Source organism: Sturnira hondurensis, unplaced genomic scaffold, assembly GCF_014824575.4.
Source record: "Sturnira hondurensis isolate 20B ecotype Veracruz unplaced genomic scaffold, ASM1482457v3 Scaffold0024400, whole genome shotgun sequence".
Lineage (NCBI taxonomy): Eukaryota > Metazoa > Chordata > Mammalia > Chiroptera > Phyllostomidae > Sturnira > Sturnira hondurensis.
In genome coordinates, this window is record NW_028097031.1 from 708,579 (window position 1) to 728,932 (window position 20,354).

A 20,354-nucleotide genomic window follows, 5' to 3' on the forward strand; every position below is an offset into this window, starting at 1 on the left:
ATAGCAAATTGTTATCAGTGGTTTTCTTTATAAAAGACAAATACTTAGGTCCCAGAAACTTTTTGGATGGGATACTTTGGAAGTTTCTTACTTTTGGGAATATTATTTTTTTTTGCCTTTTGGCCTCATGGTAAATTGAAGTGAAACCTCTTCAGGGTAGTGGAGTTTCTATACTTACACATCTCTCATTTACTATTTACACTGACTTTATTTTTCCTGTAAGGAAACATTTAGGAACTTTTTTTTGTATGTGTGTGAAATGTTGAGTGCACTTCTCTAACCTTAGTTTCTCCACAATGGAACTGTCTGTCAGGTTTTCTTTGCTGGTTCTTTCATAACATCAATAGAGAAAGATTTCGGACCATTACTGGTTTGCCTCTGTCTCATGTCAGCACTTAGCTTGGTGCCCATTGCCTTTGGTTTCTAACCTGGAGCTAGACTGGCAATCCCATTCTCACTCTCCAATGCTGTTGGCACTCACAGAGCTGGTCCCGAGCATCTCTCTCATTGGTCTGTTCCTTAGAAGCATTGTGTGTCTAAACTCTCCCATTGGCTTTGTTTACTCATATACTATTTAAGCTAAAACAGAGGCAATCATCATTCAGAAGAAGGAATAGCTAATTTGCTCCCATTTTGTCAAATTGTCCCCGCCTTAAAAACAAACCAGCTGCACATATGAGATGTCTTGGATCTAGTTCCAGAGGAAACAGACTCTGGGATAGAGACTGGCAGGGAGGAAGTTGTCTGGAGAGTGCTTGGGGCGCCCAGGTGGGAGTGAAGGGAGCAGAGTCAGGCAAAGGGGAGAGAGATGATCTGAGATGCAGTCCCAACAAATGTCTCCGCTGACCCCGCAGGGGATGACCCTATGGAATTATCCCCGATGGAGCCAAGGGGCAAGGCTTTTTCACCCAACATGGAGCTGTCTTGGCTGTGCATTCCATGGAGGTAGGGGTAGGGTGGGTTGTGCAACTTGCTTTGAGCAGCTGGGGAGTGAGTCCTAGGTCCTGAAAGGGGATCAGGGCAATGTGCCAACCATTTCTCTGCAGGATTCTAAATGCTGAATTGCTCTCTTGGAAACAAAGATGCAGGCATGGTTTTTACTATGTCTCAATGTAGTCTCAAAAGGATTAAGAATTTAGCAGAAGGTGCCACACAGTGCAGGATATGCAAGCTCTCTTTGCCTATTTTTTGTACCCTCTATTCTTTGTGGGTTGGACAATCACCACTTCTATTGTTGATGAAAATGATGCTTTGCATTAGGTGGTAAAAAAGGCCGAATAATTGCCAAACTGTTGCTCTACTGAGACATATGTAACTTTCTAGAAATGCTCATTCCTTCCTTTCAAGGAAATACTGTAAATCTCAGTCCACAGACAGTGTCACCTCCCTATCTGCAGTGAGCAAGCTGCATCCATGCCTGAGTCCTTTCCACTGTATTTCTACCTGCTGTGTTCTAATGCCTCAGAAAGCCCTCCTTTCCAAGGAGAAAACTGTGGTTCAGACACACATTCCCTCCTCTGAGTTGGCCCTGAGCCCACTATTCATAGTGCTGGGAAGTAGTGTTTTAACATGCAATGATGGTCCAATCAATGGTCAGAAGAAAGAAATAATACATAAATTAAACTGGATATCTGTGTAACAAAGTCATCTCAAGTGAATATAGAGATACTGAAGGTGACTCAGTCATTAGTTTGTCACATTAGGAAAATTTTTTAAGTAAATGTTTACAACTGACCCAAAAGAGGGCAGAAAATTAGCATGTGTTGAGCACTTATTGCTCATTAGCTATTATACAAAAAAACCAGTTAATAAATATGGTAATGTTCAATCTTTATCACCGTGTCAGGTGTATTCAAGGGTTTTGGTCATTCGTTCTTATTTTAGATGAGGCAACTTTTCAAAGTTTATACTGCTAGAAGCAGCAGCACCAGCATTAAAAATCATCTCTCTGATAGAAAAAATACATGCTCTTCCTCCCCAAAAAGTTTTCATAAAGAGAAATGTGTCACTAAAATGAAACAGCTTCATTATCCTTAGAATTCCATTTCTAAAACATTGAAAAAAGCATTGGGCTGTAAATGGTACAGTTTGAATTTTTTGGTAGCGTGCCCGCGTAATGGAGGCCAGAGTGGTTTTGGTGTCAGGAGACCTGCATCCATTCCCTGAGTTCTGGGCAAGGAAACAGTCCATCATTTTATTATTTATAAAGTTGGGATATAACTTGAGAATGACAGAGATCCACGCTTTAACCAATGTACTGCATTCGGTATAAGAGACAAATTTCAAACAAGTTTTCCAGTGACAGCACTCCGGGGAACCTCTGAACCGCCCTGTGATGTGTGGGATGCTGAGTACTCGGCGGTTGTTTGCAGCAGTGACTTAGCACGGGGCTCTCCCACAGTAATTCTATTCTGTTGGGGGCCTGCTGGACCCTTGCTTGTTTAACTACCAGTTGTGCAGGCTGAGTATAGAGGCTGAGATGGTAAGAAATAGGGGTAAAATGTGGAGCACCATAGGAATCTTGGAGATAGTTGGCTTCACTGGTAAGTGGTTAGAGGGAGAAAAAGGAAATGAAGACAACATTTGGCAAGTGTGTCTACATCTACAGAAGATCCTTATCCGTTTTTAGAAGTGGATTTACTAGAGGTTTTGGAGAAAGAGACCCTTATTATACCCCTGTTCTGTGGTTTCACACAGGAGGATCCTAGGAACCCACTCAGTAATGTATTTGGATTCAAAAGTTGGTTCTGCACTTCTACTGGGAAAATTAAGACTGAAAAGATGGAAGCTGGTATTGTCAGTGTGAATGCGGGGACCCACCTCTGGTGTGAGTGGCCAAGAACAGCAGAAGTTAGGACTTCCAACCCATTACAGGCCCTGTGGCTACATTTTGTATGCATTTTCACCCCAATGGTAGGAATGAATAACTTAAATGATTAGAAACCATGAATTTTGTCATTGTGGAATATTTATACACATGGAGACAGACATGATTAAAAAATAGAGACTAGGGCCCTGGCTGGTGTGGTTCAGTGGATTGAGTGCTGGCCTATGAACCAATAGGTCACTGGTTTGATTCCCAGTCAGGGCACTTGCCTGGGCTGCAGGTCAGTCCCCTTCGTTGGGGTCGTACAAGAAGCAAACAATCAATGTATCTCTCACACATTGATGTTTCTCTTCTTCTCTTTTTCCCTTCCCTCCCCTGTCTCTAAAAATAAATAAATAGGATCTTTTAAAAAAGTAAAATTATAAAAAAAAGATGTAGACAGGGGACAAACAATAATTCCAGGTACCCAATATTAATTAATTGCTTCCAATAATCTCTGCTAAGATGACTGTGGAGTCTTCATTCACTTGAAGTAGCTCAAGTAGGTATTGGTCTAAATAAAGTCTATCTCTGAGTCTTAAGGAAGGAGCTTTAACACAGCTACTTAACATCACCTGGAGTTAAAAATGAGGAGAAAGAGAAAGAGAAACTGTTGCAGTTGAAATATGCTGATTTGACTACTTGTCAGGAGATCCTGGAGGATGGAATGCAGAGTTCTCCTTGGGAAGATAAGAAGGAATGATTGCCAAACTGACTTAAAAATACTATTTTTAAAAGTTCCTGTTCAGTTTCTTTTTTCCTGCATGAGGCTAAGCTTGCATTGTAAAATGCACTTTATATCCAATATTCAATGTATCAGGAAAACTAGTAAGATACTGTTTGTGTCTACTCTACACAATGCCATTTCTGGGTTTCTTTTTTGTTTGTCTTAGTAGGAAAGCTCCCCCCAAACAGATATTTTCTTATGTAATTTTTGTAGACATTGGTTCATATCTGAACACTTTGATCATTACTGTCCCTCCCCAAAATGTCTATTGAAAAGTCTGGTGTTTCAATACCAGCTGTTAAATACTTTTAATGTTGAGTTGAATTGATAAGTGACCCCTAACCTAAATGTTTCCCTATAATCATAAAAAGCAGCCTTTTCTTGATTTACAGTACCTCATGAAATGCTGATTTTAAACCACTCTCCTTGGAAGACTTCTCTGGGAATATTTGCGTTGTCAGCAGCTTTAATTGACCACAGACATGATAACTAAATCATTTGGAAAACTGTAAGATTATTTGGGCATTTAAGGCATATGTAAGGTGATTAAACCCAAATTTTAGGAAGGCGAGGCTTTGCCGCACTTGGTTTTCTGCAGCTGGGGTCACTCCCTGCCTGAGTTAGGCGGAGGCACGTGTTCGATTTACCGTTTCCATGAGGCTGTGGGGTGTTCCAGTTCTCCGTTTGCTGTGCTCATCTCCAGAGGACGCGATCGCCTGTATTAGAACATGAATGTAGGTGCTTTCTGTAGGATAATAAAAATATGGTAGATAATACTTGCCACATGAGTATATGGTTGACATATGGCTTTCTCTTTGAGTATAGAACTATGGTCCTTAGCTGCTATCATGAGCCACCACCTGGAAATGTTCATTATTAGCCACTTGGGAATGAGATCGGTTCCCTGATCTCGCCGGTTTGATCATGAAAATTCCATTTAAAATAATATACAGGGTTTGCAGAGGTGTTTCTGGTAGGTTGTTCACTTCTTAAGGGCATTTTGTGTTTTATTGCTTTCTAGCCAGCCAAAGAAAGAAAAATGCACATTATAAAGTTTTTCGAAATTTCATTGAATGTACACAAGACATAGTAAAAGATATAAAGCAGTTTTTTTCTTTTTATTTTTTTATTTTACAATTAAAAAAACAAATGGCATTTCATTTTTAGATTTTATTCTACATGTTGATATACTTGAAAATACTAGTACATACTCTTGGGATAAACTTAAAGGAATACTTATACTGTCACGTTGTGATACAGGTTGATACTTAGTAGAAGGACCACCTTTTTTTTACTTAGTGAAAACTTGCATTCATCTCAATGATCATTCTGTAAAGTCTGCAGACTTACAGTGAGCCTGGCTATCGTCAGGGCCCTGGTCTTGGCTTTAAAACAAAACAAGACAAATCCAATCTTCCCCATTAAAAAATGCATTCTAGAATAAGATCTTGAAATCTCTGATTTGAATAAATAGGTGGAGGCTAATCAGAATTAGTGAAAAATGCAGGATTTAAAGATACGTAAATCAGTAGTCTCATCTAAGCAGATGCCAATAAAGACCGTTGTGGTTTTGCACTGCCCAGCACTGCCCCTTGGTGCACTGCTTTCCATTAGTGCCAGTTGCAGAGGGTGCCCAAATCCCCGCCTTGTCACCCTGGCCATGTGACTGAAGCTCGGTCATCACAATGTCCATATCCCTTGTCACACGGAGTGCTCTAGAGGTCGGTGTATTATTCAGACTTGGCCCAGGTGACTCATACCTAGGATGTTTCCATTTCAGGGCCTTGAGAAAAAGGTTTTGGGTGTTGGAGTTGGAAAGAAGTAAACTGGATGCAAGCAGTAGCCAAGCAAATAAAGCCAATCAGAGATAAGAGCATAACGAGAGCCTGAAAGGAGGCAGGTCTTAGCTGCGTCATGTCCTAGTCCTGGTGGACATAGAGCTGCCCTTTCTGTCCAGGATTCCTTCCAAAACGCCCCCTTCCTTTTCTTACTGCTTAGGGTAAGTCGCCGAAGTCCCGTGCAGTGAAATAGAAAAGAATTCTTCATCAATCTGGTATTTGCATGTAAATGTGCTACTTCTAATGAACATGATATCTTCCCTGAAATATATCATGGCTTCCTACAGCTATCTGTATTTAAACAATGATAAGGAAAAGATAAATTTTTCTTTTGCAGATAAGCATAAACCCTGAATTCACAATATCAAAATCATTAGATCTGTGCCGCATAAATGTGTATCTATTTAAATAGTGTCGATAACCTTGTGTGGGTCCTGGATCCAAGTTATTCCATATTTTGTTTTCTCTCTGCTTTCCCAATCAAAGTCACTGGCCTGCTCTACCCCCTTGAAATCAGATTTGGCAGCCCCCTGGCCTTACTCCAAAAGTCTCATTGTTTCACAAGCCATCCCCGTGTTCAATCCATCCTCCTTTATCCACTGTGTAAACGAGGGGGACCTGGATATGTGGGAAAAAATCAAAAGCATTTGGTTGTTATTAGGGTAAGGATAGCGGCCTCACACATGTGAAGCATTAAAGAAATCTTACAAATGTTTGAGTGATGTTTTCTCGGTTGTTGTTGTTTGGGGCTGCGGGGCATCTAACCACATCCTGCCACGCACACGACACAGGAGCTTCTCGCTTTAGGAGCAGGTGACGTTTTAGGCTAATAAAGCAAACGAGGACGATATCTTTATTTTCCTTTCCCAGCCTTTTTATTAAGTTATTTAAATGTAACATGCTATACACTGTTCAGCCATTTGGGAGGTGGGAGGAGGGAGGGTTGCTATGTCTTTATGAGGAGTCTCCTCGGGAGCCTGAGCTCAAGGCTGATGCAGGTTTCTGGCTGATGTACCTTGACCTTGGGGTGGGGGGCGGGGGTTGGGGGAGCACAGTTCCCACAGAGGCAGAGCTCCCAAAATGATGATGATTTTTTAAAAAAATATACAATATTCAGGGCTGGAACTGCTTTTCCTCCAGTAGCACAAGCCAGCGGCAGAGAGGACTGGAATTCTGTCTCAATGTCGAGCAAAGATGCCATTTTTAAATGTAGGAGAACCTCCTTACTCCTTATCAGACGGTTTCCGCATCTCTGTCAGTGTGTGTGTGTGTGTGTGTGTGTGTGTGTGTGTGTGTTGGAGGGGGGAGAGGAAAGGGAGATGGTTTTTATTTTTTGCTCCTGCAAGCTTTGATGCATGTTGCTAGAAGCTGTTTTGCTGTTTTGAGTACGTAATGATGAGTGTTTACACGGTCTCCGTGGCAATCTAAATGGCCATGTGAAATTGGAACCCAGTTTGTGCTCTATCTGCTGTTACCACGGTCATCGGATACTGTATTGGTCTCATCAAACATTTAATTTGGGTTGTGGGTGGTCCGTGTTCATGTGTCAGGTGCAATTATTATTTTAAAATAAAAGAACAAAGGTAATCTAGTTCTGAGAGGAATGCATTACACTGTAGCTCCCAGACTCCGTTACCTGCGGAGTCCAACCGCAAAAATTAAACATTTTTAGTTATCTCATTTGTCAAAAAGAAAGTTGGAAGCCAGGTTCCCTGAAAGGCAACTTAAGCCATAAGCCAAATTACTGCTTCAGATGCATTTCTTTTGAACTCCCCAAATTTTTTAAGGAAGGAGAAAAATATGACCTTTTGTAGGATTACTCGATGGGAAAGTTTCTTAATAAAGCTAATTCTTAAATAACAGATTAACTGGAAGAGCTGGTTAAGCATTGACACAATGAAGTTATCAGAGAAGACCACAAACTGCCAGCCTTTCCAGAGGTTAAACTTTAGTAAAACGACATGTTCAGTGAGTCTTTTTCCTTGTTCAAAAATATCACTTCCAAACAATACACAGACCTTTTCAAAACAAGAAATGTGAAGATAAACCGGCAGCATCAACACGCTCTTATAGTTATCACTTGAAATATTTAGAACAAATAGTATTTGCCTACATTTTTAAAATCACTACAGACACTGCAAATAAGGCTTATGTATTTCTTCAGTAGAATACAACCTGATGCACTGTTTCCTATGCCTGCTCTAACAAGAGGAATTTCAACATGGTTACAGTCTTCAGATTTACAGAAAGGAAGTTGTGTTTGGTTGTGTAAAGACTAGATCGTAAGGCTGGAACAGCTTTCAGTACATGGTTACACATATACTAGGATACATCTGCTTAGGTTAAGCCCCTGGGAAAGTTGCACTTCATACCAAGTTCCTTGAGACCTCCCGTGGGGAAGATGCACCCCTGCTCGGGGGGTGGGGGTGGGGGCTTAGTATTCTCATGTACAAAGACAGCCTCCTCATCACCTACCACTGTGACACATGACAGGAAATCACTAGTAAATAATAAGGCTAGGCTACTAAGGTGTACTTTACAATTAATTTTCCTTCTTTTGGCATATTCTTGGGGACCCATTGATGTATTGGAAGAGAAAAGTTTAGTCTTCTGGTCTATGTCTTAGGAAAGGAAGACTTAGCAGTGATATGTTTCTAAATGATGGGAGACACCTGTCACTCACACCATGCCACAGCACTGTCATTGGGTATGGTTGATGGTTCTCACTGGGACGTGCTGGTTAAGTCAACTGATGGCCCGCGGGGCACTCACTCACTCTGCTTCTGCAATGGCAGGTCCTAGTCCGGGAGTGTCTGCCAGGTTCTAAAAACGCTTTGTCATGAGCATGCATGTGGTGTGCTGAAGAAAAAGAAAAAGCAGCGAATCAGGGGCGGCTGCTGAGGGTACTCTTTAAAACCCCGAAAGATATTTAACATCCTATTAAATAAATAACTTAGAAGGAAATAGAAAGGGATGAAGGCAGAATGCACAAGCATACCATACTATTGGTTTTGTTAGAACAGTTTTACACTAACTTGTGTACATTTTTGAGTCCTACCCAATGCTTCCATGATGCCATGCCCAGAGCTCCTTTGGTTGTGCACAAACGTCACCCAAGTGCTTCCCAGCCCATGCTTGCACGTCTTACTGCCCATTGAACCATTAGGCTTGAATGAGCAATGCAGGTCTTTGATATGAGTTCATGGTCCATAAATAACTTCTCCAAAGATCATTCAACAGGCTGTTTCATGTCCTTTAAGTTCTATTTCAGATGTTAGAACACAAAATGCAAGCAAAAACCTAGCCATAAGGTTGTTCGCTTGGGAATAACTTCCATCCCACTCGATCAGCCTCTATCTCAATTATCAGGCAGGATACAGACTAAATAAAAAACCTCCTACTTCATCAGTGAGTACCAAAACCATCCAAGACTTCCTTTCTTTCAAGCAAGCAGATATCTGCTGTGCGTCTTTGCCTTTTGAGTTACTATCTTCATGAAGAATACCCACTATTCCTGGCCAAAAAGCCTTCGGTTCTGCCGCACCCACGAGCGCTGCCTTCTACGAGTGCACCACCATTGGAAGAAAATGAGCTGAGGTGTTTTTCCTTCGAGTTTTCTGTCCTCTTCGGGGAGCTCCTTTTCCATTCAGTGCCACATACATCTGCCTCCCATTGTGCTGCCAGTTAAAGGATGCATAGGTGTTGTATCCGTTTTCTTCTATCCTCTCCTTCAGCTTACAGTCATTGTTAAATTCTTTCTGCAAAGAAAACAACAAAACAAGAGCTTTCATTCCTGCGATGACAATACTTGATTCCATTTGACACAAACCATCCGTAGAACCCCAGTTCAAGGCTGTAGTTTGCTGTAGCTCGTTTGCTGCAGACGTTTGTCCATAAGTTGTGCAATTAATACACAATGTCCACAACAGAAGAGTAAAACTCATAAGCATTAAGCAGGTTCTATGTCTGAAGGCACATAGTTATTTTAATTGGCCATCATAACCACATACTGGGGCCCTCTTAAACGGCTGGCACGCCTTGACTATGACATGGTGTGAGTGCCCATGTGATTATCATGAAACAAACATGCCATTAACAATCTATGTGATGAGTCTATGGCAAAGAACAGTGTTAAAATCTTTTTTTTTCTTCAGAGTAATAGCTAGGGTGCTGCATGGGAAGAATGAAATTACAAAAAAAGGTGGACTTTTTAAGTTTTCAAACTTTACCTGTAAATCCACAATGAATACACCCACACTGATGAGAGAGTGGATCTCACAGCAAACCATAATAGATCTAAATAACTACAAGGCTGGGTGGAGGCAGGGGTGTCTTCCTCTCTTCCAAATTCCAGATTTCTCAATTTTGGAAATTATTTACCATTTTCCATAATTTAGAATTTTGATAGGTTTTATTCTGAGATCTAGGAATGATTGAAAGGTAGGAAATGGAGCGCCTGACTTTGTAAATTACCATATCAAAGAAATTATAAATATGGTGACTAGCACTGCCTATATTGGATAAGCCTGACGACTTTGATCTTGGGAAATTCCACTCTATGGCTATCATGCTTTGGCTTTGTTTCAAGGGACCATGTGTTTTTAAGGGAATCTTTTGGGACAAGGATTGATGTCTTATTCATTCCATAAATCCAGGATCTCACTCTGGAGTTAATAACAAAGGGAAGGTACCTCACTAATCTCTTGACTCTGGCTTCAAAAATGTCCTTCTTCCCTTACAGCCAAACTATAGTTCATGAGTTGAGAAGCTCAAGAATTGGGGCTTTTTCTCTTCTGGCTCTCCCTTCTCCCTCCAAACCAGTGGCATTGGAGGCATATTTCAGGTGAGGTCTCTACTGGGCAGTTCAAACAGTTTCTCTCACTTGTTTGAAATTTCTACTTAATTTAAAGTTCCTGAACATATGTATCTTAAATATCCAGGTTTCTGTGAGTTAGATCATAATTTTGAAAATTGTCAGGGTCATCCTAAACAGCTAGAGTTTATTTTAATTATGGTTAGTTTAAGTTTGGTTACCTGGAATTAATTTATCCTGTGTGCTTCTCTTGTATAAAGTAATATTTAAAAGTAACATTTGAATGATTTATTTGGTTAAAAGTAAAAAAAAGGTAGATAGTTTTAGGTAAAGATTTTAATAGGATAAAAATTATGCCTTTTTTAGCCCTGGCTGGTGTAGCTCAGTGGATTGAGCGCAGGCCTGCGAACCACACGATCGCGGTTCGATTCCCAGTCAGGGTACATGCCTGGGTTGCAGGCCAGTTCCCAGCAGGGGACTCACATGAGGCAATCATACATTGATATTTCTCTCCTTCCCTTCCCCTCTAAAGGCAAATAAATAAAATCTTTGAAAAAAATTATGCCTTTTTAAATCATTAGTAGGGTGTTTTCCTACTTATTGATCTCAGTTTGCTTAAAACTCGATGGTTTCTAGCCCTGGCAGGGTAGCTCAGTCAGTTAGAGCCTTGTCCTGATACGCCAAGTTTGCAGGTTTAATCCCTGGTAGGGCACAAAGAAGGACCAACCAATGAGTGCATTGATAAGTAGAAGAAGAAATCAATGTTTCTCTTTCTCTCTCGAAATTAATACATTAAAAAATAAATAAGACTTTATGATTTTTAAAGCAAAGATGATTTTTACATGGATAATTATATTAATTTCAATAAACTGGGTGCAGTTTAGACACCGGGAGGATTAAGATGATTTTAAGTAACTTTGTATTTGAAACAGCTGTGTATAGACACGGAGCAGTGGATACTTAACTATTTTTCCTCCCTGAAATAAATGTGTAGGTCAGTGCTTCTGAAAGTGAGGTGTACCTGTGGCAGACACCTCTTCTCAGATGTTTTTAATATTTAGAGCACAGCTCAAATGCAGCGCCAGAATATCTACAGGAGGAGCCAAGAACTAGGTTGTTTGTAGCATTTAGGCAAATCATAAGTATTAAAGTTTTTTTAAACCTAGGTTACAGTAAAATCTCAAAGTAGGGCCTTAGTTTAGAAAAAGGGTTTGGATTTCTTTGAAGTAACAGTAAGTTTCTTTGGTCCTTACATCACGCTCTTTAAGGCCTGTTCTGTTTAAATTCAGTTTTCTAATTTGTTTTCTTGATTCTGTCAATCAAGAGAAGACCAATAATACAATAGATGCATTGTTCAGAAAACGAATAATGAAAATATGAGAAATACATATTTTCCGAAAGGAAATAGAGGAAAATAACACAAGAGAGGATAGAATAAGGAACTGGTTTAATCAGTCACTCTGGGTACCTAACATATTTTTAAGAAGGCTTATGACATCAATGGAATTTATCTCCCCCCACAATGAAGGCAGGAATTACAAGCATTGTCACATGGCATAAAGAATTATAGTAGGTGTATGCTCATGTATTTCGATGGTATACCCTTTAGAGCAGGGCTGTCAAACTCATTTTCACCAGGGGCCACATCAGCCTCGAGGTCGCCTTCAAAGGGCCGAACGTAATTTTAGGACTGTATAGATGTAACTACTCCTTAAGAGTTAAGCAAGAGCTCAGCACTGCCATGGGATAGAAACGAGGTGCCAGGCCAGACAAAACAAGGTGGAGGACCGGATTTGGCCCATGGGTGTTGTGTTTGCCACCTGTGCTTTAGATGCTAAATTCCTATTCCAATTCCATCCTGAACAAGACATGCAACTTGACGAGATATTCCACTCAATTTGAAAAGTTATCATTTTTCACTCTTCCTGATGGTAGTGCAAAATCACAGGGCAGTGCACTACAGTTAGAGAATGAGTTTCTTTCTGAGACGGGCTGGAAGTGGAGAGCATAGACTGCAATGGGCTGAGCTAGGTGGAGAGGTTGTTAAGCTTGAGCTTTGCACAACTCTGTGGATTGTATGGTTCCAAGTGCTGAGAAAATGGCAGAGGACAAGGCAGACATGCCCTCTTGAAGTTCATCTACTAGGAGAAGAGAGTCAACTAAAAACACATTAATGAGAGAAATATCTGATAAGAGCCACACTGCAGATCATTAAAATGAGGGAGTGTAATAGAAAGCAGCTGGGCACCTACTTTAGGTGGAGAGAGAAAATGAAATAATTCATAGACCTCAGAGCTTGGGAAGAAGAGTTGGTGCAGTGCATGGGCCGAGCTGGGGCAGAGAAGAGGATGGGGGAGAAGGAGGAACAGTGTTAAATACTTGTATGCCATGGTTAATTTGAGAGTTACTTATTTCTCCTTGGTGTCACCTTTTTAAAAAGTGTACTTTATCAATTAAAAATGATTTCAATCTTTTAATGAAATTAATTTTTTACATTTCCTCTTCAATCTACATTCATAGTAGCTGACTTTAAAGTATTCATCTTGACTGTGGGTATATATCAGAATCTCTTTTTACCCAGGAATTCTGGTAGTAGTAATTAAGGAGGGACCTAGCCATGCTCACTGAAAAAAGAAAAAGCCTCAAAAGTGATTATGATATGAACCCCTAACTAAAACCACTTTTTAAAATAGTCTATTACTTTTCTAGGCTCCTTAATAGAGCAACATATAATGGAAAATTTAACTAAAATTCTTCTGACTCCCCCCCCATCCAAAAAGTATTTACTCCAGCCAAAGGGACTGAACCAAACTACATCTGACTCTCCAATTTTAAGTGGACCTGATAGGAATGAAATACAAGACTATCCTCTATCCAGACCAACTATGGAAACAAGTTCCCATGATTGACAACTTGTGGTTGCCAAACCAGTAGCATTAGGAACACCTGGGACCTTGTTCAAGTGCAAATTCTTAGATTCTACCAGACTTACTAGTTCAGAAGATCTGGGGATATGTCTTAATAAATCCAGTGATTTATTAAATCCGTACACATATTCAAGTGTGAGAGCTGCTGGCACTCCTGTCCTATGTTATTTAACAAAATAAGTTTATTTATACATTTTAAAGTGACATTTCCTAATCCTTGCTATGGAACACCGGGATGATCTACTCAAAGCATCCGCTGTTCCAGCTCGATGACAGAATTAATCACCATTGTCTATTGTCTAGGTAAATAAAGTTCTGGAGCTGATTCAATAGCATGTGAAATGATACATTTTTTGCTACATCTCCCCATTTCAGACTTTAATGGCATACAAAACATCCGAATTTCTGTTTTATCTTCAGCTGCAACACACATGTTACATGGTTTTCTACTCGATTCAAGATCTTTGTTTTCAATGATCTTGTCTGAGTCTTCCGCAGTGCCCACGCCAGTCTGACTAGATGCTTCTGGGAGAGCCTGACTGCCGAGCAATGCAGAGCATGGACTGACGGCAGCAACAGCCTGTGTGGCACCCTAATGGGTGAACAGCAGGGGGTTACAGAGAACTGCCCTGCCAGCCCTTGAAACTCTGCCGACCAGCCCACTGCGGCTCTATTTACTAGCTATGGAATGATAACAGAGCTCTTCAATGTCTGGGAGAAACACTCCAAAACTGTGGTAGTCACTCACTGCAGTGAATTTTGAAAGTAAAAGCAGAATACTTACTGAGCCATAGAGTTTCCCCTTCTTGTTCATGGCTAAGTAATAGTTGCTGTTAATGGCTTTGACGGCAACAACTCCGATTTCCACTGAAGTTATCTTCAGGATACCTAAAACATACAATTACAAAAGACTGTACTTAAAGAGTCACATCAAGTTAATTGAGAGAGAGAAATATCAGAAGAAACTAGTGAGTTTATTTTGGATAGTTCTAAAATCAAAAGAGTTTTAAAAACTGGAAATAAAACTCCAACCTCTTTCAATGTGCCTAAAAACCCAGAAGCTGTATAGAAAAAAAGTAGTAGTTCTTTAAAAGAATTCCCCTGTATTTCACTCTGAGCATATAGGGGGAAATATTGTTTTAATTAAAATGCTTCCTCTGCTAACTCTGCATTTTCAACCCCATAAATATTGAAACAACTCTACTCATCTTAGCCTAGATTTCACAAAAGCTTATCAGCACACACATCTGTAGTATGGTATTAAATTAAATCTATAGCACATGTCAATAATATGTAAGATTTACCTCAATCTGTAAAAACAGTGGTAAGCTATTTCTTCGTTGCAGGACACTTAGATAAACCAAATATTTTGGCTACATTTAACTGATCAATTTATTTTTGGCAAATGCGTTGACATTTCAAGGTACAGAGAGGCTAATCCCACACCCACTTCATCTTTGAAATAGCAGATTTGCTACCCTAGGTTGGGAGAATACCCATAAGCACTTTTTATGTGGTTTTTTTTTTTTCTGAAAAGAATGAACTGAGGGACTGAGTAACTGATAGAGAAGACACCATTCCCCTTAATACCGAAGTTTTAGTTGATGCCTCTAGAGATAATTTTCTCTGAAAAGTCTGTAGGAAACTAGAGAAGAGGCATTTGATAGTGTACTCAAAATATTCACCTATTTTATGTCAGGAAGACCTTGGATACTAACTCTTACTTCCTATTCATAACTCCTGGGAAAGCTTCTGCAGGGTAGGGGAGTGGTGTGGTTATCAAAGGCCTCGAGATCAGGAATGGGTGAGTTTGAATGCCGGCCTGGCATTTACTGGGGAACGACTGGTGTGAAGTCATTGAACTGCCTCTGTCTTCATCTCCTTTGTAAAATGGACAACGGTACCACCTTCATAGTCTTGTTGTGAGGGTTAAATTAGATATACATTAAACAATTCGAAGTTGCCTAGAGCTTAGTGACCTCTATATTATTATTAGAGGGAAGTTTCCCTCCAAGGTTCTAGATTTTGGAACTTCTTCCCCAAGTGGGTAGTCTTGAACAGAGCCCACAAATTCCCATTGGTTTAGCCCACAAAATCTGGAATTTGATCGTATGTTGTCATTCATCCTATATTAGCTATCATAAGAAATACCATCCTAAATATGGTCGACAAAGTGTGTGTGTAGACTCTTCCCAATGGAAAAGGGTGGCTTGTTCCCAAGACATGATGCTTCCTTTTCTTTCACAGGTTGATAAGCCACGTGGAAGTCAATAGAAACACTTGAATCTCCCCATCGCAAAGTTGACATAACCAGAGAGCCATGTGCCAGAAGCGCATGCCATGGACCGTTCTGTCCAGGTGTCCTGCAGGAAGCCGCCGACCTAGCACAGCACACATTCTCATGAACAAAGCAAGATAGGTCTCGACTGACAAGCTCACACTAAGGATGAAGGAGACATTTTCTGTACTTTTAACAACCATTTTCTTCCTGTTGATGGTTACCTTTAAGGTATGAACTCATCAACACATGTTCATTTGCATATTATAAAAAGCACTTTCTTGTAGTTTATGACTTTAATTCTCATAATGGCCCTATGACCATTGTAGGAGGTATTGCTATTCTCAATTGAAGATTTAAAAAAATGGAGGATACTGAGGTTGTATAACTCACACACAGGTCAGTAATGATGGACCCAACATTTACACCTTGATGTTCAGAATATCTTGCTCTCAGTCTCTGACTATTCTGCCTCTACATCATGTTTCCCTGCTCTTTCCTGTTCCCACAGGGGATCCTGTTGGGAAACCATGTGACAAAGTGACTCATTGCGATGACAGTCGTCAACAGGCATGCAACAGAGGAAACTGCCTGAGTTTCAAAGAAGAAAATCTAACAGACTTTATATTTATGTCACAAGCAGAAGTCATCATTTTCATGTAAGCCCTCCTTTCTTTTAACTTGCAGGTTATATAATATTTGATGAATCTTTGAGAAGTAAATCCGAGGAGGTGGCCATTCATAGGTATCTTTCCCAGTTTATGCTTTTCCTTCTTCTCCAGGGGAGAAGCATCTGACCCCGTTCTCCCCAGCCCTCATTAGACCAAGACGATTTGGGCTATTAGGATAAAAAAGCGACTGTGCTCAATAGTAACTTCCTCTTTAAATATTTTTTCATGGGCACAACACAACAATGTAAAAGACAAAACTTTAATAGAATGGGGTTATAGATGGGGAAGCTAGGTGTAAAAAAAAACGCCAAGTCCTATTGTTCTATTTTAGAGAAACAGAATTAAGAATATATGAAGGAATCCTGAAGATTATTCGGCTAACACACATTGAGCACAAATGTGCGGGGTTTGTGTGAGCTCTCTCTAAAGGATGCAAAGACAAACAAGACACAGTCTTTACTTTCAGGGACTTTTAAAACCAGGTGGGATAATGTAACTAAAGTAATTATGATACAAAATAATACATTAAGTGCTAAAATGTGTTGTCAGGGCTGTAAGTAGTAAAGAGGTCATCCTGAAAAAGATATTGGTGTTTGAGATGGCCTTCCTGGGGCAGGATTTGAGGGGAAGAATTTGAATGGGTGGAAGTTTCTAGAGTTGAGGGGAATATTCTGGGCAGAGGAACGTCCATGAGTAAAGACCGGCTGAGGAGGGAAGAGAAGTCAGTGTGCGTCGGAGCGCAGCCGGCTTCCCTGCCAGTGGCCCTTCGAGAGCCACTCTCGGTAAAGGGAGGGGCTCTGCTTTGTTGAATAACACGGTGGTGCTTTCCCCGGGCGAGGAATATACTTTTCAAAAAATTTGTTGTGAAATTTGGGAGCAGCTCATAAGTATCAGGGCCTCGTGAATTCAGAATCAGTCACGTCTGTTATTTTTCCCTAAATATTTTAATTCAAAATAGATTATAAAGCTCTATAGTTTGACAGTGTTAGTCAATGTGCTGAAATTGATCATGACTAATGTAACATAATTCACAAATCCTAACCTCTCTAAGATAACTCTCTCTTTCTTTTCCTCGTGAGTTATTATCAGTGTCCTAAGAAGGTCTAATATATTCTAATATAGGAAAACCCGTGGAGCAACCTGAGTCTGCTGTGGCTCAAACTGTTGAGTTACACTATACGCGTCACTGATTATGTGGCCGTACCCAGGGGTGTGGGGCTAGATAGTCCAAATGTGGTCTTCCTTTCAGAATCACTGCGGGTCTCATCTCTTCCACTGTATATCTTCCTCAAAGCACCACAGCAATTGCAGCTGCTTTTAATTTTTATTAGAACAGTTCATAGCTCATAATATGTGCTCAATATATATTTATTGAATAAACAAATAAATCAGTGACTGGCCCATTGACTGGCTGAGTACAGGAAGATTGGGTATTCATTAAACATAGAATTTTTTTAGAGAAGCATATAGTTTTATCAACACAAAGGGATTAACTTTTACATAGATGAATTTTTCTAGGATAACTAAAATTTTACAGCTCTGTGACTTTATGAAAAATAACTTGGAACCTAAATGTTTTAAGTCCCCTTATTTCTTTATTCATACATAGAGAGGATCATTAAAATGTAATGCTTCTCTTGCTGACCCAGTCTTCACGATTAGCTCTGATGCCCTTCTTTGCTGTAAATAGAGAACACTCTCAGGAGCTCCTAAGTGCCTGCCTTAGAACCAGCAGATGAACTAACTATGTAATCTGGTTAGAATTAAACCAAAAATATGGGCAAATTTTCGTAATATTTTTTTCTGAAAAAAGGACATGAGGTTTAGTGTAGAAACCCCGATATCTCTTTTTTATAGGTCCTCCCCCGTACATTCAGAGGGTGCACATCTTCACAAATGGGACGCTCAAACTCTAGGGGAAACATAAAAATATCTAGCGTTATGTCTACCACGAACTATATTAGTTTTATCTTTCATGCCTATGACAAAACAAATGTAGTAATTTTCCTATGTTGTAAAAATTATACTAGATAATTTGCAGATGATCAAGTGGAATATAATGTGGCTTCATAAACATTGGTGCTGACAAAACTGAACAGCAATTATCTCTTTCCAGCTGGTAGTTAGCACATTTACACCCTGGAATTTGTCTCCAACACGGCTCCGCTCACAGTTCTTGACAGTCAAGCGCTACTGTACATTCAGGAAGTCCAATGGATTCCAGGCTTATATGATCACGTCCAGAAAAAAAAAGTATAGCAGTTTTCAATATCTAAATAATTTCCATCACCGTGATTAGAAATACTAAGAATGCCAAATGTTTTCACCTCTCTTTAAAGTGAAACTGAGCTAAATTAAATGAAGCCTCAACAAAATTATGTGAACTATTGGACTCCTACGCAGCACAAAGGCCCTTCCTGGGCATTGCAATGAGACCTGACCAGACTTCAGCCTGGCCACCGTCTTCACTAGACTGTGTCCCCAAAGGCGCCCCAGCCCTCGCGCTGAGCCTTTACTTAAGACAATTCAGTGCTGCCAAACTTCAAATGATACATCAGCCCAACCCACCTTGCCCAACCACATTTAGCAGTTCTCCGTTCACCCCATTCTGTAATTCTTCATTTCTGCATAGCCTCTGGTCTCTGTTGTCCCACCTTTTTTAATCCCCCACAATCCCTCTTGCTTCCCTATCTATTCTCCCTTAACAACTGCAGCCGCCTTTTTCTTAGTTGGAGTTGCGCTCTGCTAATACTGCAGTCTCCCTCTCTTACTGCGGTCGTCTGAACAAAATCTGCTTTGTCGCCTTTAATGAGCATCTGGTGCTGGTTTTTGGTTTATTTGTTTGTTTGCTCGACAATTACATGAGCTCCAAAAAATATCACGGATATTATGGAATAGAAAAGTGTCACCAGATTCATGGGTAGCATGTGCCCAGTAAAATATTCCACAAGTGGTACATGCCAAAAGGAAGAAGAGAATGGGTGTTTGAAGACTAGGGAAGGAAATCACCTCGTTGCACAGTAACAGAACTATGGGGTTCTGTTACTATCGCTCCGTTTAAGGACTCCCACGTGCTTTAAACCTGTGTGACTTTGCCTATCTGCTTGATTCAACAAATTCAAAATGGCCTGTGGATCTAGCTGAACTCCCTTGAAAGAGTGTCAAAATGTACCTAAGTTTTGTATTAGGTACTTGCTTTCCTCTCATTTCTCTCCACCCTGCTGCCCATGTCTATGTGACTGCCTCTCTCTCTCCCCCCAACTCCCCCCCCACACACACACACACATACACATGAGGCTGGCAATGACCTCACACAAATTTTTAAAGGAAACAGCAGAGTTGCATGTCATGTGTTGAAATTTATGGAGGAGCTTGGGTGTGAATGAGAGGGAAGAAAGAGTTCTCTCTAGAAGAGCAGAAGACTTTGTCTTAACATCTCAGCTCTGTTCTTAACTAGCTGTGTCACTTTGGGTAAGTCAGTTATACTCCTGGAGTCTCAGTTTCCTTGGGGCTAATTGCCCGTGGCTCACAGGATTGCCCAGAATCTCAGTGATGGATACTGAATAGGTATATTTACTGTGTGCTGAGTCAGAATGGCTGGCAAGTTAATCAGTCTTTTAGACCAGTGGTTCTCAAACTTGAGCCTGTGTAAGAATCATCTGGAAGGTGCCAGAGAATTTGACTTTCCAGCAATTTCCCAGGCAATGATGATTCTGCTGGGCCACAGACCACACACTGTTCTATAAACTATGACTCAGAGATAGAGCAGGCCTTTGACATAAAAACGTATTGACAGAAACATGTGCAGAGAAACAGAACCACAAACAGGAATAGATACAAATAATTGCAGCAGCTTAACATCAAAGAACGATTTTTAAAGAATGTGGAAAGAAGTACTGGGTTTGGGCTATGCTTGTTTTTGATAAGTGTGGGCTTGAACATCTGCATCACTATGATATCTGGATTTGGAATTTGTTTACAAATACACTACATTGTTTTTTATAGTCAGTTTTTCAGACTTGCAATAAGATTATTATCAGACTCTTTATTTTCTTCTCCTTAATATGAGTGTGGAAGCGTTGGTGGGAGCTTAATTGTCTTCAACTACCCCTTTAAGTATTTCATAGACATCCTTATAGGATTAACTGTGTTGACACTAGGGATTAAAGGTGTACAAGGCCTTGAAACTATTCTCAGGCCAAGAAATTGCTATAAATCAGTAGGCATTCACTTG

At 40.3% G+C, this 20,354-nt stretch overlaps 1 protein-coding gene across 1 annotated transcript in view; it reads right to left on the bottom strand.

Annotated features, from left to right (window-relative positions):
- Positions 1–5,175: 5,175 nt before the first annotated feature.
- The window catches only part of FGF10 (fibroblast growth factor 10), an 82,811-nt gene continuing 67,632 nt past the window's right edge, over positions 5,176–20,354 (bottom strand). The window contains exons 2-3 of the mRNA XM_037038491.1: positions 13,956–14,059; positions 5,176–9,189 (exon numbers count right to left, since the gene is read on the bottom strand). Coding sequence (XP_036894386.1) covers positions 8,992–9,189; positions 13,956–14,059 — 302 coding nt within the window. The 3' untranslated portion in view covers positions 5,176–8,991. The remainder of the gene's footprint in view (positions 9,190–13,955; positions 14,060–20,354) is intronic.